A 16,964-nucleotide genomic window follows, 5' to 3' on the forward strand; every position below is an offset into this window, starting at 1 on the left:
TGCCATCTTTTTAGACAAATCCAACTTCCACTGTCCGATGTTGCACCACCATTTTGAGGTGGGCAGTATATGTAGCTCAGAGCTTTGGCTCTGAGTAAAACCAGGAATGCAACACAATCAACATTTTAAAAGTTCATGAAATAATTTAAATTGATAGATTAACTTAAACTTTTCCTGTCACTGGGGATGGGTAAGTTTGCTTGCTTTTCATGTCACAGGAAGGGTACTTTTTCTCGAAGTTATAGATAAGATGAGATGGTCATAAACAAGAGACTTCTGCGCAAGGATTGTACGAGAAAACTATTTTCTCATAAAAAATTGAAATTCAAATAAAGCATGGCACACTCCATAATGTGACACCCCATTAGCTCATAAACAGGTTCCATCTGTCATCTCCTTCCTTTTCTCAGTGGAGGCTGGAGTTCCTCAAGGCCGTGTTGTGGGCCTAGTTTTGTTCCTCATTGATATTAATAACTTCTCTGATGCTCTGGAAAACCTTGTTTGCCTTTTTCCAGATGATTCCATCTTGTGTTGTACAGCACCCAACCTCTCCCTCCCCCCAATCCCTCTGTGAGGCAGACAGCAGCTCAGTCTCTTTGCTGATCTGGAACATATTGGTTTATCTGGAATTTACATTCCAGATAAGGTATCGTCATCGCATGCATCCGTACATCCATACGTCCATCAGTCTCCTTTTTTTATCTCTCCGGCCAAACCGCTGGGCCGATCTGGCTGAAATTTTGCAGAAACGTTCCTCTCCTGACTGGTTACAGGAATTGCAAAGCTTGTTCCGGTCACATGACTTTAAGTCAGTCAAAATGGCCAAATTAGTAAATTTCTTCAAAAATCTTCTTCTGCAGACCCCACAGTAAGAATGCTACCAAATTTGGGTTACAATATTACGCGAGGATAGGGATGTTAAATTGTGAAGGTCATGCCGACCATGTGATGGGAAGTGTGTCAAAATGGCCGACTTAGTCGTCAATTTTTGGGGAAAAAAATCGCATAAATTCCGTCAAAAATCTTCTTCTCCAAACCCACCAGTTATAATGCTACCAAATTTGGGATACATCATTAGGACAGGGTCCTGATGTTAAATTGTGGAGGCCATGCTGACCATGTGACCGGAAGTGTGTCAAAATGGCGAACTTCGCAAAATTTTTGGAAAGTCACATAAATTCCTTCAAAAATCTTCATCACCAGACCCACCAGTCAGAATTCTACCAAATTTGAGTTACATTAGGCCAGGGCCCAGATAAACTACAGGTCCAGTGGTCCTATTTTTCTAATGTGGTCTGATAAATGGAGCATGTCCTTCAATCCTGGAAAATCCCATAGTCTCACCATATTGCTCTGGGATGATCGGCAAACAAACCCACCTATTTCCTTTGTCATCCACTGGAGGAAGTTCAGTCACTTCCAGGTTTTACCATCAGCCATGTCTTTTTCTGGCTGACAACCTAGCAATGCTGGCCTCTGAAGCCAACTGCAGTGCTGATCTCTGCTGATCCAGGTTTATCCTTGGAAAATCAGAGCTACTCACAGACTGGAAAATCAGTCTTCAAGGCCTTTGTCCTAAGCTCAATGGACTACTGCTCTCCACTATGGGCCAGCATCCCAGCATCACATCTGTCTTTCCTGGAATCTGTGGAATCTAAAGCTCTCAAAATTATTGGAATCTCCCATGATGAGACCATAGCACAAGGTTTGTTGTTGTCACATCACAGGCAGGTTGGTAGTCTCTGTTTTCTACCGTCTATTCCCGCTCCCATTGTAGGGGAATTTTGTAATTTTAACCTCAAATTTGTACATTCTAAAACACTCTTTTATGCAAAATTAAAGCAGAATAATCATGGTTTTCAGATGAATTTCTTTTTTTTTGCATGTGCTATAACTCTTGAATATCATTATGGAACTGGGGTCCAGGTTCACCATGAGAGGGCCTTTTCAGATTTTCCGGATATCTGGCCCTTAGGTTGGGTACTGTGGATAAGTCCACGGTCCATCAGGTTGCCAAGCAACTACGGACGCAAATTGATACAGCCAAACCTGGCAAGGTCCCCACTCTAAAACACGTTCCCTTTTCCAGTGGTTTGGCAATGCCAATTGGGATACATACCCTCAGTGCACACCCATCTATTTATTTTGTATGGCCTAGCGAGACTGTGAGTATGCACTAGCGAATTGCGGAGCCAATTAATGGGCAGAACTTACCGTCTATCTCTTCTGACACGTCAAATTGAGCCAATAAAGAGAACGAGACAAAATGGGCAGGAAGGAAATAAACCGTTTACCCAAATAAGCAAACATGTATTTACAAGCACAATAATCAGTCATGAAATGCACAAATTCATAGGAGCAGCAAACAATCAAGAAAATGCACAAAAGAACAGATTCTAACCCTTAGTGCTTATTACCCTTCTATCCATCCATCCATTGGAACCATACTCTGTACAGAGCGTCGGTGCTGCCGAAGCAGTTTCCTTGGCTATTGGGCACAATCCTGGACGGGGCACCACTCTGATACAGGATATTCGAATGACTTGATCATCCCCAGCAAGCTGGTACTCATTTTGCTGACCTCAGAAGGATGGCAGGCTGAGTCAACCCCCTGGTGAAGTAATTCAGCGAGGCTTGAACTCAAGACCCTTGGATCCCAAGCCACCACCCTAACCACTGAGCCAACACCAGGCTTATATTCCCCTTCTATAATCTTACCTTAATCAGCCACACAGGACATGGCACCAGTAGATTCATAAAGAGGAAACGTAGATAGGAAAAAAAAGAAGACAGAGGTAGAGTAAGGTGTTGGTTCGGCTTTTGACTCACGGCAGCACACGTCGAGGATGTGTGCCAATCCTGAAATAGGAGACAAATGAGGAAGAAGGAGTAAGGAAAGCAGATGGGTGTAGATGCAAGTGAGGCAATGTGGGCAATGTCAGCTGAGAGAAAAATGTGACATACTTATGTAAAGCCTCGCCCAGAAGGGTCAAGAGGCAAGTCACTGACAGCTCTTTATAATTGTGATGCTCTTTGTGAGCCCAGTTAGATGAATTAGCAATTATTAGAGGTAAGCGAAAATTATTAGAGTAAGCGAAAGAAGTGCACATCAGTATGGAGCTATCTCTCAGCACTAAGGACTTCCCGCCTCATTCACTCTCACACCTCTGCCTCGTGCTCGATCAGCCATTGCGCCGTTCTTCCAGTGCCTTCTGGCGTAGCTCCTCCTGGCTTCAGCACAGACTGCAATGGGGATCTCTTCTTCATCAGGACAAACAGGCAGACAGGTTGTCTCAGGGTCCCAGCACATTTCAACAACCATGATCCGTCTCACATTCCACCCTTTTAAGCAGCTTGAGCAGGCAGAGACTTGGGGGATCAGAGTTCGTGGGAGGTGGAGTTCTCGGGAGGAAAGGACATGGTTTGCCCTTTGATTGGTGCTCATTGGTGCTCTCACCAACCAACGCCTCCTTTTGCTGTCAATCATCCGTGAGTTGGTGTCCTCCCCCAAGTCGAGTCTGTTTCTTTCTAACAGGTTCTCCTGACAAGCGGTCTTTTTCCCCCACCGCATTTGAAAAGGCAGGGTCGTTATTATCTCCTTCGTCATCTGAATTGTGGTTGTCTGTGGTGCTGTACAAGAGGGTTAATAAAAGAAAGAAGGAAAGAGTATTTCCGAATAGCAGGTTGTACCCGATATATACGGTACTCAAAGAATGTTAAATGGTAATTTGGGAAAGAAAAAGAACCACATTGTATTGTGCGGTGCATGAAATAGCAACCACCATATCTGAGCCCTGAATAAGAGAGGATTTAAAGAAGGAACTAGAAAGCATCTGAAAATGCAAAGCCCATCAACGTCAGCTTTGTACTCAAACTAAACTTGATGAAAACCACAGCGAAAAAAAATTGTACATTTTATTTAATCCGTCCATTGGGACCATACTCTGTGCAGAGCGTTGGTGCTGCCGAAGCAGTCTCCTTGGCTATGAGACACAATCCTGGACGGGTCGCCACTCCGACACAGGATACCAGCATGCTGGCACTCATTTTTCCTACCTCAGAAGGATAACAGGCAGAGTCAACCCCACCTGGTATTAATTCAACAGTTAAGTGGGATTTGAACTCAGGATCCTTGGATCCCAAGCCCACCGCCCTAACCATAAGCCAATACCAAGCATACCAAAGGGCCGGTTCCTCAATATGCTTTTGACTTTACATTGTATATGTTGTAAAAAGTAAAATATAAACTCAAATTTAAATATAAACTTAGACTTGGCCATGCGCTACTCTCCAATACAGACTTTAATTACATCTACTGCAATTACTTCATGTCATCGGGATGCTTGGAACATGGCACTATAGATCAGTTAGTGGATCACAGTTAGTGGATCACAGTTAGTGGATCACAGTTAGTGGATCACAGTTAGTGGATCACAGTTAGTGGATCACAGTTAGTGGATCACAGTTAGTGGATCACAGTTAGTGGATCACAGTTAGTGGATCACAGTTAGTGGATCACAGTTAGTGGATCACAGTTAGTGGATCACAGTTAGTGGATCACAGTTAGTGGATAACAGTTAGTGGATAACAGTTAGTGGATAACAGTTAGTGGATCACAGTTGGTGGATCTCAGTTGGTAGATCTCAGTTAGTAGATCACAGTTGGTAGATCACAGTTAGTGGATCACAGTTAGTAGACCACAGTTGTTGGATCTCAGTTAGTAGATCACAGTTAGTGGATCACAGTTAGTGGATCACAGTTAGTGGATCACAGTTAGTGGATCACAGTTAGTGGATCACAGTTAGTGGATCACAGTTAGTGGATCACAGTTAGTGGATCACAGTTAGTGGATCACAGTTAGTGGATCACAGTTAGTGGATCACAGTTAGTGGATCACAGTTAGTGGATAACAGTTAGTGGATAACAGTTAGTGGATAACAGTTAGTGGATCACAGTTGGTGGATCTCAGTTGGTAGATCTCAGTTAGTAGATCACAGTTGGTAGATCACAGTTAGTGGATCACAGTTAGTAGACCACAGTTGTTGGATCTCAGTTAGTAGATCACAGTTAGTGGATCACAGTTAGTGGATCACAGTTAGTGGATCACAGTTAGTGGATCACAGTTAGTGGATCACAGTTAGTGGATCACAGTTAGTGGATCACAGTTAGTGGATCACAGTTAGTGGATCACAGTTAGTGGATCACAGTTAGTGGATCACAGTTAGTGGATCACAGTTAGTGGACCACAGTTGGTAGATCACAGTTAGTGGATCACAGTTGGTGGATCACAGTTGGTGGATCTCAGTTAGTGGAACACAGTTGGTGGATCACAGTTGGTGGATCTCAGTTAGTGGATCACAGTTAGTGGATCACAGTTAGTGGATCACAGTTAGTAGATCACAGTTAGTAGATCACAGTTGGTAGATCACAGTTAGTGGATCACAGTTGGTAGATCACAGTTAGTGGATCACAGTTAGTGGATCACAGTTCGTAGACCACAGTTAGTGGATCACAGTTGTTGGATCTCAGTTAGTAGATCACAGTTAGTGGATCACAGTTAGTGGATCACAGTTGGTAGATCTCAGTTGGTAGATCTCAGTTGGTGGATTACAGTTGGTGGATCACAGTTAGTGGATCACAGTTGGTGGATCACAGTTGGTGGATCACAGTTGGTGGATCACAGTTGGTGGATCACAGTTGGTGGATCACAGTTGGTGGATCACAGTTGGTGGATCACAGTTGGTGGATCACAGTTGGTGGATCACAGTTGGTGGATCACAGTTGGTGGATCACAGTTGGTGGATCACAGTTGGTAGATCTCAGTTAGTGGATCACAGTTAGTGGATCAGAGTTGGTAGATCTCAGTTGGTAGATCTCAGTTAGTAGATCACAGTTAGTGGATCACCGTTGGTAGATCACAGTTAGTGGATCACAGTTAGTAGACCACAGTCAGTGGATCACAGTTGTTGGATCTCAGTTAGTAGATCACAGTTAGTGGATCACAGTTAGTGGATCACAGTTAGTGGATCACAGTTAGTGGATCACAGTTAGTGGATCACAGTTAGTGGATCACAGTTAGTGGATCACAGTTAGTGGATCACAGTTAGTGGATCACAGTTAGTGGATCACAGTTAGTGGATCACAGTTAGTGGATCACAGTTAGTGGATCACAGTTGGTAGATCTCAGTTGGTAGATCTCAGTTAGTGGATCACAGTTAGTAGACCACAGTTGTTGGATCTCAGTTAGTAGATCACAGTTAGTGGATCACAGTTAGTGGATCACAGTTAGTGGATCACAGTTGGTAGATCACAGTTAGTGGATCACAGTTAGTAGACCACAGTTGTTGGATCTCAGTTAGTAGATCACAGTTAGTGGATCACAGTTAGTGGATCACAGTTAGTGGATCACAGTTAGTGGATCACAGTTAGTGGATCACAGTTAGTGGATCACAGTTAGTGGATCACAGTTAGTGGATCACAGTTAGTGGATCACAGTTAGTGGATCACAGTTAGTGGATCACAGTTAGTGGACCACAGTTGGTAGAGCACAGTTGGTAGACCACAGTTGGTAGATCACAGTTGGTAGATCACAGTTAGTGGATCACAGTTGGTGGATCTCAGTTGGTGGATCACAGTTGGTGGATCACAGTTGGTGGATCACAGTTCGAGGAACACAGTTGGTAGATCTCAGTTAGTGGATCACAGTTAGTGGATCACAGTTAGTGGATCACAGTTAGTGGATCACAGTTAGTGGATCACAGTTAGTGGATCACAGTTAGTGGATCACAGTTAGTGGATCACAGTTAGTAGATCACAGTTAGTAGATCACAGTTGGTAGATCTCAGTTGGTAGATCACAGTTGGTAGATCACAGTTAGTGGATCACAGTTGGTAGATCACAGTTAGTGGATCACAGTTAGTGGATCACAGTTCGTAGACCACAGTTAGTGGATCACAGTTGTTGGATCTCAGTTAGTAGATCACAGTTAGTGGATCACAGTTGGTGGATCACAGTTGGTGGATCACAGTTGGTGGATCACAGTTGGTGGATCACAGTTGGTGGATCACAGTTGGTGGATCACAGTTGGTGGATCACAGTTAGTGGATCACAGTTAGTGGATCACAGTTAGTGGATCTCAGTTAGTGGATCTCAGTTGGTAGATCACAGTTGGTGGATCACAGTTGGTGGATCACAGTTGGTGGATCACAGTTGGTGGATCACAGTTGGTGGATCACAGTTGGTGGATCACAGTTGGTGGATCACAGTTGGTGGATCACAGTTGGTGGATCACAGTTGGTGGATCACAGTTGGTGGATCACAGTTGGTGGATCACAGTTGGTGGATCACAGTTGGTGGATCACAGTTGGTGGATCACAGTTGGTGGATCACAGTTGGTAGATCACAGTTGGTAGATCTCAGTTAGTGGATCACAGTTGGTAGATCTCAGTTGGTAGATCTCAGTTAGTAGATCACAGTTAGTAGATCACAGTTAGTGGATCACCGTTGGTAGATCACAGTTAGTGGATCACAGTTAGTGGATCACAGTTAGTAGACCACAGTCAGTGGATCACAGTTGTTGGATCTCAGTTAGTAGATCACAGTTAGTGGATCACAGTTAGTGGATCACAGTTAGTGGATCACAGTTAGTGGATCACAGTTAGTGGATCACAGTTAGTGGATCACAGTTAGTGGATCACAGTTAGTGGATCACAGTTGGTGGATCACAGTTGGTGGATCACAGTTGGTGGATCACAGTTGGTGGATCACAGTTGGTGGATCACAGTTGGTGGATCTCAGTTGGTGGATCTCAGTTAGCGGATCACAGTTAGTGGATCACAGTTAGTGGATCACAGTTAGTGGATCACAGTTAGTGGATCACAGTTAGTGGATCACAGTTAGTGGATCACAGTTGGTAGATCACAGTTGGTAGATCTCAGTTGGTAGATCTCAGTTGGTAGATCACAGTTGGTAGATCTCAGTTAGTGGATCACAGTTAGTGGATCACAGTTGTTGGATCTCAGTTAGTAGATCACAGTTAGTAAATCACAGTTAGTGGATCACAGTTAGTGGATCACAGTTAGTGGATCACAGTTGGTAGATCACAGTTGGTCGATCACAGTTAGTGGATCACAGTTGGTGGATCACAGTTGGTAGATCACAGTTAGTGGATCACAGTTGGTAGATCACAGTTGGTAGATCACAGTTGGTAGATCACAGTTGGTAGATCACAGTTGGTAGATCACAGTTAGTGGATCACAGTTGGTAGATCACAGTTAGTAGATCACAGTTGGTACATCACAGTTGGTAGATCACAGTTAGTGGATCACAGTTAGTGGATCACAGTTAGTGGATCACAGTTAGTGGATCACAGTTAGTGGATCACAGTTAGTGGATCACAGTTAGTGGATCACAGTTAGTGGATCACAGTTCGTGGATCACAGTTAGTAGACCACAGTTAGTGGATCACAGTTGTTGGATCTCAGTTAGTAGATCACAGTTAGTGGATCACAGTTGGTAGATCACAGTTGGTAGATCACAGTTGGTAGATCACAGTTAGTGGATCACAGTTGGTAGATCACAGTTGGTAGATCACAGTTGGTAGATCACAGTTAGTAGATCACAGTTGGTAGATCACAGTTGGTAGATCACAGTTGGTAGATCACAGTTGGTAGATCACAGTTGGTGGATCACAGTTGGTAGATCACAGTTGGTAGATCACAGTTGGTGGATCACAGTTGGTAGATCACAGTTAGTAGATCACAGTTGGTAGATCACAGTTGGTAGATCACAGTTGGTAGATCACAGTTGGTAGATCACAGTTGGTAGATCACAGTTAGTAGATCACAGTTGGTAGATCACAGTTGGTAGATCACAGTTGGTAGATCACAGTTGGTAGATCACAGTTGGTAGATCACAGTTGGTAGATCACAGTTCGTAGATCACTTTCTTCACCTGGAGCATGCAACTTGTGTGTCCGGTTCACAGCTCGGTTCTCATTGGTTCAAAGTTTTGCTCAGAATTCCATGCTGTCCGTCAACCAATGACAGACATCCTACATTTCGTGGGTCAACAACGCTTGTTAATGAGACAACATGTGTCATTTGCTGCCGCGTACTTTAAATAACAGCTGTCGCCAATCAAATCTAATGACGTCACGGATATGATTTGTTTTTCGCAGCATCAAGTGAAACCGCTTTTATAGCCGACAGAAGCCTCGTCACAACAAGAGAATCCATCAAAAACCTCGATGAGACGTCATTTTGTGAAAGCGGAATTTTTTCGCTTGGCAATAAAATGGGAATGCTGTTCAAGTACAGGATGCAAAAAGCGGTACATTTGGCAACTATACGCATTTGTTGACAACACTCATGCTTTAAAGTTTAAACATTATAAAGAAACCCATCGTGTATTTTCTTAAGTCGTCGTGTGGAAAATAATTTCACAAAAAGTTCAATTTTCTTCAGGGAAAAAACAACAAACGTATCGGGGGAGGAGAAAGGGGGCGGTCTTGGCGAAAGGGCTTCGCGTGATTGGCTCCCGGTATCTCGTTCGCCCCAGTCTCAGCCAATCACTCGCCCCAATTAGCGGATGTTGCTGCCTTGGCGACGCGCGCGTCTTTCGCCTTCGATATTGTGAGAGGATTTTGTGAGGAGAGCAAGAGCACTGTGAGGCGAACACTTGCTGCCTTCTGGTTTTACCGAGCCTCCGAGGTACAGTATTATGCAAATGTAAATGGCCCACTTCAGTGTATATATATATATATATATATATATATATATATATATATATATATATATATATATATATATATATATATATATATATATATATATATATATATATATATAGTTCACAATATGCCGTACGTGATCACGATCGATTGTAGTGATCACTGATGATTATCCTAGTAGGCCGACATAACATGACATGAATCAATGCAATGACTAAATTATTCGTGATCCTCAGACGTAATTAAACTGATCAGATAAAGCGTTTGAAGCGAGACAGTGCCATATTGAACGACAAGATGTGTCCATCGCTGTTCTTTCCGAGTGCTTGATTGCCTTTTTACCATTATTGACGTCTCCGTGCCCCTTCGCACTATAACGCTCTTGATTCTTGTACAATCAGAGTTATAAAAATAAATCACCCGAAAGCACGGGGGTGAGAGAGAGAGAGAGAGAGAGAGAGAGAGAGAGAGAGAGAGAGAGAGAGAGAGAGAGAGAGAGAGAGAGAGAGAGAGAGAGAGAGAGAGAGAGAGAGAGAGAGAGAGAGAGAGAGAGAGAGAGAGAGAGAGAGAGAGAGAGAGAGAGAGAGAGAGAGAGAGAGAGAGAGAGAGAGAGAGAGAGAGAGAGAGAGAGAGAGAGAGAGAGAGAGAGAGAGAGAGAGAGAGAGAGAGAGAGAGAGAGAGAGAGAGAGAGAGAGAGAGAGAGAGAGGAAGAAGAAGAAGAAGAAGAAGAAGAAGAAAAAAAAGAGGCACGAAAACGCTCATGATTCTTGTACAATCAGAGTTATAAAAATAAATCACCCGAAAGCTCGGGGGTATTTCATGAAATATGAGCCATCGCAGCTTCACATCCACGATAATTAATTACACTTCAAATTGCACAAATGGCTTGTATGACGAACGAACTGCGAACGACCAAAGCAGATCGACAAACTGGACAAATATCAGCGACGGACGTATATCATCGGATGGATTAAACATGCGTAAAAGTGACTCGTATTGTCGGGATGAAAAAAACAGAGAAAAACGCAATTAATGGCAAGCCGTCCCATCTGTGCTATCCCCATGTGAGTTGTAATCCGCGAGCTACGATAGAAATTTATATCTTGGATGATTAACAATCGCAATTTGCAATTGTCTTTTTCAGAAACCTTGGCCTGGTGTATTGTCCTGGAACAGTAAGCGAGCAACTCATTACATCTCCCGAATAAACATTGGGAAAAAACAAACGCCTGTGAGACGTAACTCCTCTCCTTTTGAGGAGGCGTGAACTCGATCTCCTCGTCAAAGGAGGGAGAAGGAGAGAAGGGGAGGGGCATTTGGATGCACGCATCGGGGACATGGGGACCCGGACTCATGGAGAAGGAATGAGACTTAAGAGTAGGGTTGGGTAAATAGTGAATTTTTTTCTGCTAAGTGTCTTCACATAGCATTTTCTATGGCCATTTTCGATGCTGAATCTGAAAACGTTGGAATTTTTTTAACCTCCGATGACTTTTGACCCCCGGAACTTTAATTTATTCAAATGGCGACAAAAAAATGATTTTTTAAAAAAATGAATTTCTGACCAAATGAGAGAAAATAAGGCTTGTAATATATCAATTTATAGGTTTTTCCGATCAGGAAATACGAAAATGACACTTATGCAATGATTTGATGATTTTTAAAAGACAATTTTTGAAAACCGCACAATATTTTGCTGAAATTGAACTGTTTTTGTCATTCTCAGATCAACATAAGACCGAGATCACACCAGTGCCGCCACCAAAAGTTCATTAATGTTATCCTGCACGGATTCATCGGGTTTGATAGCATTCTTTATAGAGTTGTGTAGCTCGGTCAAACTGAATTTTTGAGTGCGGAATTTCCCTGCTCCATCCTTCACACGTCTTTGTTGGTGTATGTCTGGGGTTGCAGTTAAGCGTAAATATGTCACTTCCACTAGAAGTTCTTTCTCCGATAGTGTACTCAGTAAATATAGAATGCCTGGTGTCAAAGGTCCTTTGTGCTTTTTGCAAGTTTGTATAGTATTCAATAGCCTAGTATTTTTCTTTTTCTTCAAGTCTTCCTTTTTCCTAAATTACTTAATTTTGGTCCTATGCAACATCCAATCAATTTGAAAATGTGATTAGCGTATTCCTTGACCTGAAAAACATATGAAATGATATATTACAAGCCTTATTATTCACATTAGAGAAGGAAAATATGAAAAAGGTAAATTTTTGGCCGCCTTTTTGAATGAATTAAGGTTCCGGGGGTCAAAGGTCATCGGAGGAAAAAAAAATTCGACCGGATTCGGATTCAGCATGGAAAACGGCCATAGAAAATGCTATGCACGAAATTTCAATCATATTTACCCAGGGTAAATGTGGGTCGTGGCTGGAGAAGTTTACAACAAGAATCCCACACTCATTACAGAAGATTCCCCATTCTTGGCTTGCCTGGTTTTCCGGACATCATCAAAGGTTTGTAATGGACTGCGGTGGCAAATCCATTCTCTTTCACCGGAGTTCGAGCGACGGTCGGAATCGGGATGGAAGAGACGATGGGAGTACAGTATGAAGAACGGGTGTGCGAGTTTGGTGGAAAAACAAAAAATGAGTGGGCTTAACCAGCCGAGGCAAACACGCAAGATCAAAACTAGAGAGTTCATAGAACACCTTACCCTGCCCATGCAGTCTTGAGAAAAAAAGGACATGAGCAGGGTCTGCGAGCAGCAAATTTGATTGGTGCAGATGATGTTAAATGCTGTTAAATTTTGTCAAAGTATTGCTAAACGGAAGGTTTTTGAAAGTGCCAAAAAGGCAATTTGTGTTCTGCAGTGTTCAAGTATATAATTCAATTGAAATAAAACGAGGATTTTTTAACTTGTAGGAAAAAAAATTTCCAGAAGTTTACAGATGTCGATGCAGCATCTTTCGCACCACCTTGTTAAACACGTTACATTAGTTCTTCGTGCCTGTTTGTGTCCTTTATGATGTCCTTAAAAACAGTTTAGAATGATGTTCAATTCTGTTTGATTGCCAGGCAGACAAAGTAAAAAATATTATCTCACTCCTCTCTGTGCATGTGTGATTGGGATGAATTCAGAGCCAAAGTACTGCTAAACTACAGATCCATTTCCTGATTCATGTTCATAATATAACATTCAATTGAAATGAAGTTGTTCCTCGATCATAAACTGACGTATGTAGACAGACAGACAGACAGACAGACAGACAGACAGGCAGACAGACAGACAGACAATGTGAACTGAATGGTTAACTTCACTTTTAGATTCTCGTATGTAGGAAATAACCAAACAGGCATGGCAGTGAGTACACAATACGAACAACAATTAACACACACAAAGGTGGACAACAATTGATGGCAACATAGACAAATCTGGAGTTTAACCCTTTGGAAAAACCTGTCAGTTAACTTTGGAAACATGTCACTCAGAGAAGAGAATTGAAGCTGCCATCCCAAACCGGAAACCGATTTTGATTTGAGGTCTGAATCATTGCTGCACATGTGGTGCAGCCCAAGGAAATTGGAATATGGGATTGAATGTTTGATGTGGGAGGGGTGGGAGGATGAATATAGGATGTAGATGTACGAATTTGTCAGTCTGTAATGGACAGTGTTGGCAACTCCATTCTCTTCGAATGAAACATTAATGTTGGAAAGGTGACAAAGGCTCCTGAAATCTTCCACGTGAAACTGAGAGCAGGGTGGCAGGAAATGAGAAAGACGATAAACCGTTCAAGATCCTCTCTGCTTCAGGATATGGCATCGATGTGGTCATCTATGAAGCAGTCGAAGATGTGGTTGAACGAGTGAAAATTTTGTTTCTCAATGAAACTGAAAAAATATTTACATTGCTGGGACCCATTTTGGTGCTTATGGTGACACCGATCGTCTGATTTTTGAATTTGCTGGCAAGCAAGAGGCAATTTTAGAGTCAGGACCAGTTCAGTGGGATGGAGAAGATTTTTAGTTTGGTGGGGTAGCAATATGTGGAGATGATAGCAGCATCGAGGAAAGACCCAGGTTGTTGGCCTTATGGATCTTTGATAAAAAGTAAATGTGTGACATTCTTTGAACGATGATAATGAGGTTGGAAGGCGTTGGTGGGATTTCACGATCTGCCAGCAACCCCCTTCTGGTAAAATTACCAAACTCACGAATCACTGCTCACCTTCTCGTTTTCATTTCTCTTTTTTCCCGCCTTTGGAACAAACTTCCACACTCTCTTCAATCCCATTCTTCCCTCCAGGCCTTCAAAACAGCTGTTCACTACCATTGTTTATCTTCCCCCATCCAAAACCATGATCTTTTCTACCCCCGTTAATCCACCCCAAACCCACCTCCTTCAAATTCCCTGCTTTCCTTCCTGAAAGTCGCTATAGTGTCCATGTTGTATACCCCATGTTCCCCGCCCCATCCCTCTCACTTCCACAGATCTAATGTCTCTGTTCCCCACTGTTTTGTCCTTCTCTCTCCCACCCCTCTTGTCTCCTGCCCCCTTTGCTGTGCATTGTGTGTTAGCTCTCATACGAGCCTCGACAATGAAAATAAAAATCATCCACCAGATAATGTTGGCAGATGGGTCCCGAGTTTAATTTGTTACACCCGTAGGATGATGCGCTCACTGATGGAACACCCTGTCTGTAAAACACCAGGGTGATGGTTTATAGTTGGGCTGAGAATTAAAGCCAAACTAAGTTCAAATGTAAGTGCAACACCATCTCTGCATTGTAAGGAAGTTTCTCAGCTGTTGTGTTTTTGAGTGCTAATTTACCTTCGGGTGATAAAATGAAACTCTGGGAAATATAGGCTGTAAAAACAGAGGTTGCTTCTTCGCAAATACAAAACTAGAACCACTGGCCAGTCTTTTTCTCCAAGGCTTCCTCAGGTATTGCCATCACGATTGGTTTGTCAGTGAAAGGAAATCAAAAGCGACGAATGACTCTCAAGAGGTTATTCTGTGTTGAGCCAGAATGTACGTGGCAGGGAATTTTATTGGTTTGTGTTTTTTATTTATTTAATTCTTTCTTTTGTTGCCCATACTGCAGGACAACAAATATAGATTTCATTCATAACACTGTGGAGTGGGCTGGTACTCCTGTGCTAGTTAGTCTCTCCAAATCACTTGGTTATTTGAGTCACTAATTCGCTCTATGCTCGGGGTCATGATGTTTGCTGAGGGAGCATGGCTTTGCTATTCTTTTCTTAGGACGTACGGCTGTCTTCCTATGTTATGTGCAACCTCTTGACCCTCAGTCATGCGATAGTACAGTACAGTGTAGTGCCTCATTATTTCAGCGTTTCATTTTCCTATTTTTTTTTCTTATTTCTTCAGGTCTGTCACCTAAAGCTTTTCAATGGCTAATGAAGAAACAGGGCACAGCGACAAGGCAGTGATGAATGATATGCTGCCTGGTGTCGAGCAGAATCAAGAAAAAAAGTCAGCTTCATTACCAGGTTTGTTTCATCTTCACATCATATGCTTCAAAAATGATTCGTCATTACAATCTCAAACTATGTTATCCATCCATCGGGACCATACTCTGTGCAGAGCGTAGGTGCTGCCTAAGCAGTCTCCTTGGCTATTGGACACAATCATGGATGGGTCGCCACTCAGACAGTATACCAGCATGCTGGCACTCATTTTGCCAACCTCGGAAGGATGACAGGCAGAGTCAACCCCACCTGGTATTAATGCAACAGAAAAAGTTGGGTTTGAACTCAGAATCTTAGGATCCCAAGCCCACCACCCTTACCATTAAGCCAACACCAGACATTATATTATGTTATTCTCTTTGCAATTTCCTCATTCTCATCAATATGAAAGATGTTGGAGCCAAGTCAAATTGCTTAATTTTTAGGGACACATTATTACACAAGTTCCTTCATTTTTATGGACATCTTATTTTGCAACGAGTGTTGAGAAAGCAGAGGGAGCAAGATCACCAACTTATCTGTGATTTGAGAGCAACGGGCCTTGTGCTTCTGTTTCATTGTGGGAGATACCAATAATGTTGAGAGCTTTACATTCTAAAGAATCCAAGATCAAGAATGTGAAGAAATGGCACCAACCCAGAGGGGAGAACAGGACTCCATTTACGTTTGGAAAATGGTGTTGTATCATAGAAATAGAAATGCGTATGTAACTAGTCAGCCACCCGATGCGAGAATTTTTAGTGATTATTCACCATTGACAGATGGGGCCAAAAACGATATGGAGCATGATATCCCAAAATGTTGTGAATGGATTGTGATAAAACTCGGTGGATGAATTTGGTAGGTGACAAGAACATGCTGATTAGATTTTGGTTAAGGTATGGATGCAGATCCGGCCTATCGGTGGGCAACAAATCTTAAACTGTTCAGCCTGGCAGAGGTACGCGCCCAACCGAGTGGCGTTCTAGTTACCTCCACCTCCGAAGGTGGAGAGCAGTTACGTTTTCATCCCTGTTTGTCTGTTTGTTTTTCTGTAAGCAGGATATCTCTAAAGGTTATGGATGGATTCGGACGAAATTTGGTGGACAGGTTGGGTGGGTGACATGGACGAATTGATTCCATTTTGGTGAAGATCTGGATCCGGGTACTGTAAGTTTTTAACTCTTTGAACCCTGAGCTCCTTGGACTTTCGGCTCCCCCACGCTGGGCTCCCTAGAGAAAAATCTGGCCGCTTGGGTATATGGAAGTTTAAATAGTGGCTGGTAAAACGGCCACCAGGGTTCAAAGGGTTAAGTGATTCTTCAGCATTGAGCGATAAGACCAAAAACAATATAAAGCATGACATTTCAAAAAAGAGTTGTAGACGGATTTGGATGGAACTTGGTGGATGAGTTTGGTAGGTGAAAAGACCAAGCTGATTAGATTTTGGTTAATGTCCTGTTGCAGATCCGGCCTATCATAGGCTACAAAACATAAACTGTTCAGTTTGGCGGAGGTATGCGCTCTACCGAGTGTCTATCTTGTAAGGGTACCAAGCCTTACCAGCTGGTACCGTATTGGTTTTCTTCTTTTTCTTGTGATACTTCCGCCGCGTCGGCCATTTTGCGGGAATATTCCCTTTTAATTTCATTTTCTTTGCAAGCGCTTATCCGATTGACACAAAAGTTTCAAGATAGGAGTGACTACTCATGAAGATTTTTAAAAATGACAATTATTATGTCATCAGTCACGTGGTGTGGCAGCCATGTTGGAAAAAATGAAAAAAATTTTGGACCTATTCTCCGAAACCTCT

At 42.6% G+C, this 16,964-nt stretch overlaps 1 protein-coding gene across 5 annotated transcripts in view; it reads left to right on the plus strand.

Moving 5' to 3' along the window:
* Window positions 1-16,964, plus strand: part of AKAP14 (A-kinase anchoring protein 14) — a 52,971-nt gene that overhangs the window by 12,577 nt on the left and 23,430 nt on the right. The window contains exons 1-2 of one of the 5 annotated variants that reach the window (XM_085863472.1): window positions 9,536-9,710; window positions 15,072-15,193. In XM_085863472.1, the coding sequence (XP_085719598.1) occupies window positions 15,094-15,193 (100 nt within the window). In that variant the 5' untranslated portion in view covers window positions 9,536-9,710; window positions 15,072-15,093. Of the gene's footprint in view, window positions 1-9,535; window positions 9,711-10,573; window positions 10,795-10,881; window positions 11,531-15,071; window positions 15,194-16,964 lie in introns of those variants that run through there. The other 4 variants (XM_085863470.1, XM_085863471.1, XM_085863474.1 and 1 more) reach the window with 4 other exon arrangements.

This window comes from Eptatretus burgeri, chromosome 18, assembly GCF_056783735.1.
Source record: "Eptatretus burgeri isolate ZD-2024b chromosome 18, Ebu_testis_v1, whole genome shotgun sequence".
Taxonomy (NCBI): domain Eukaryota; kingdom Metazoa; phylum Chordata; class Myxini; order Myxiniformes; family Myxinidae; genus Eptatretus; species Eptatretus burgeri.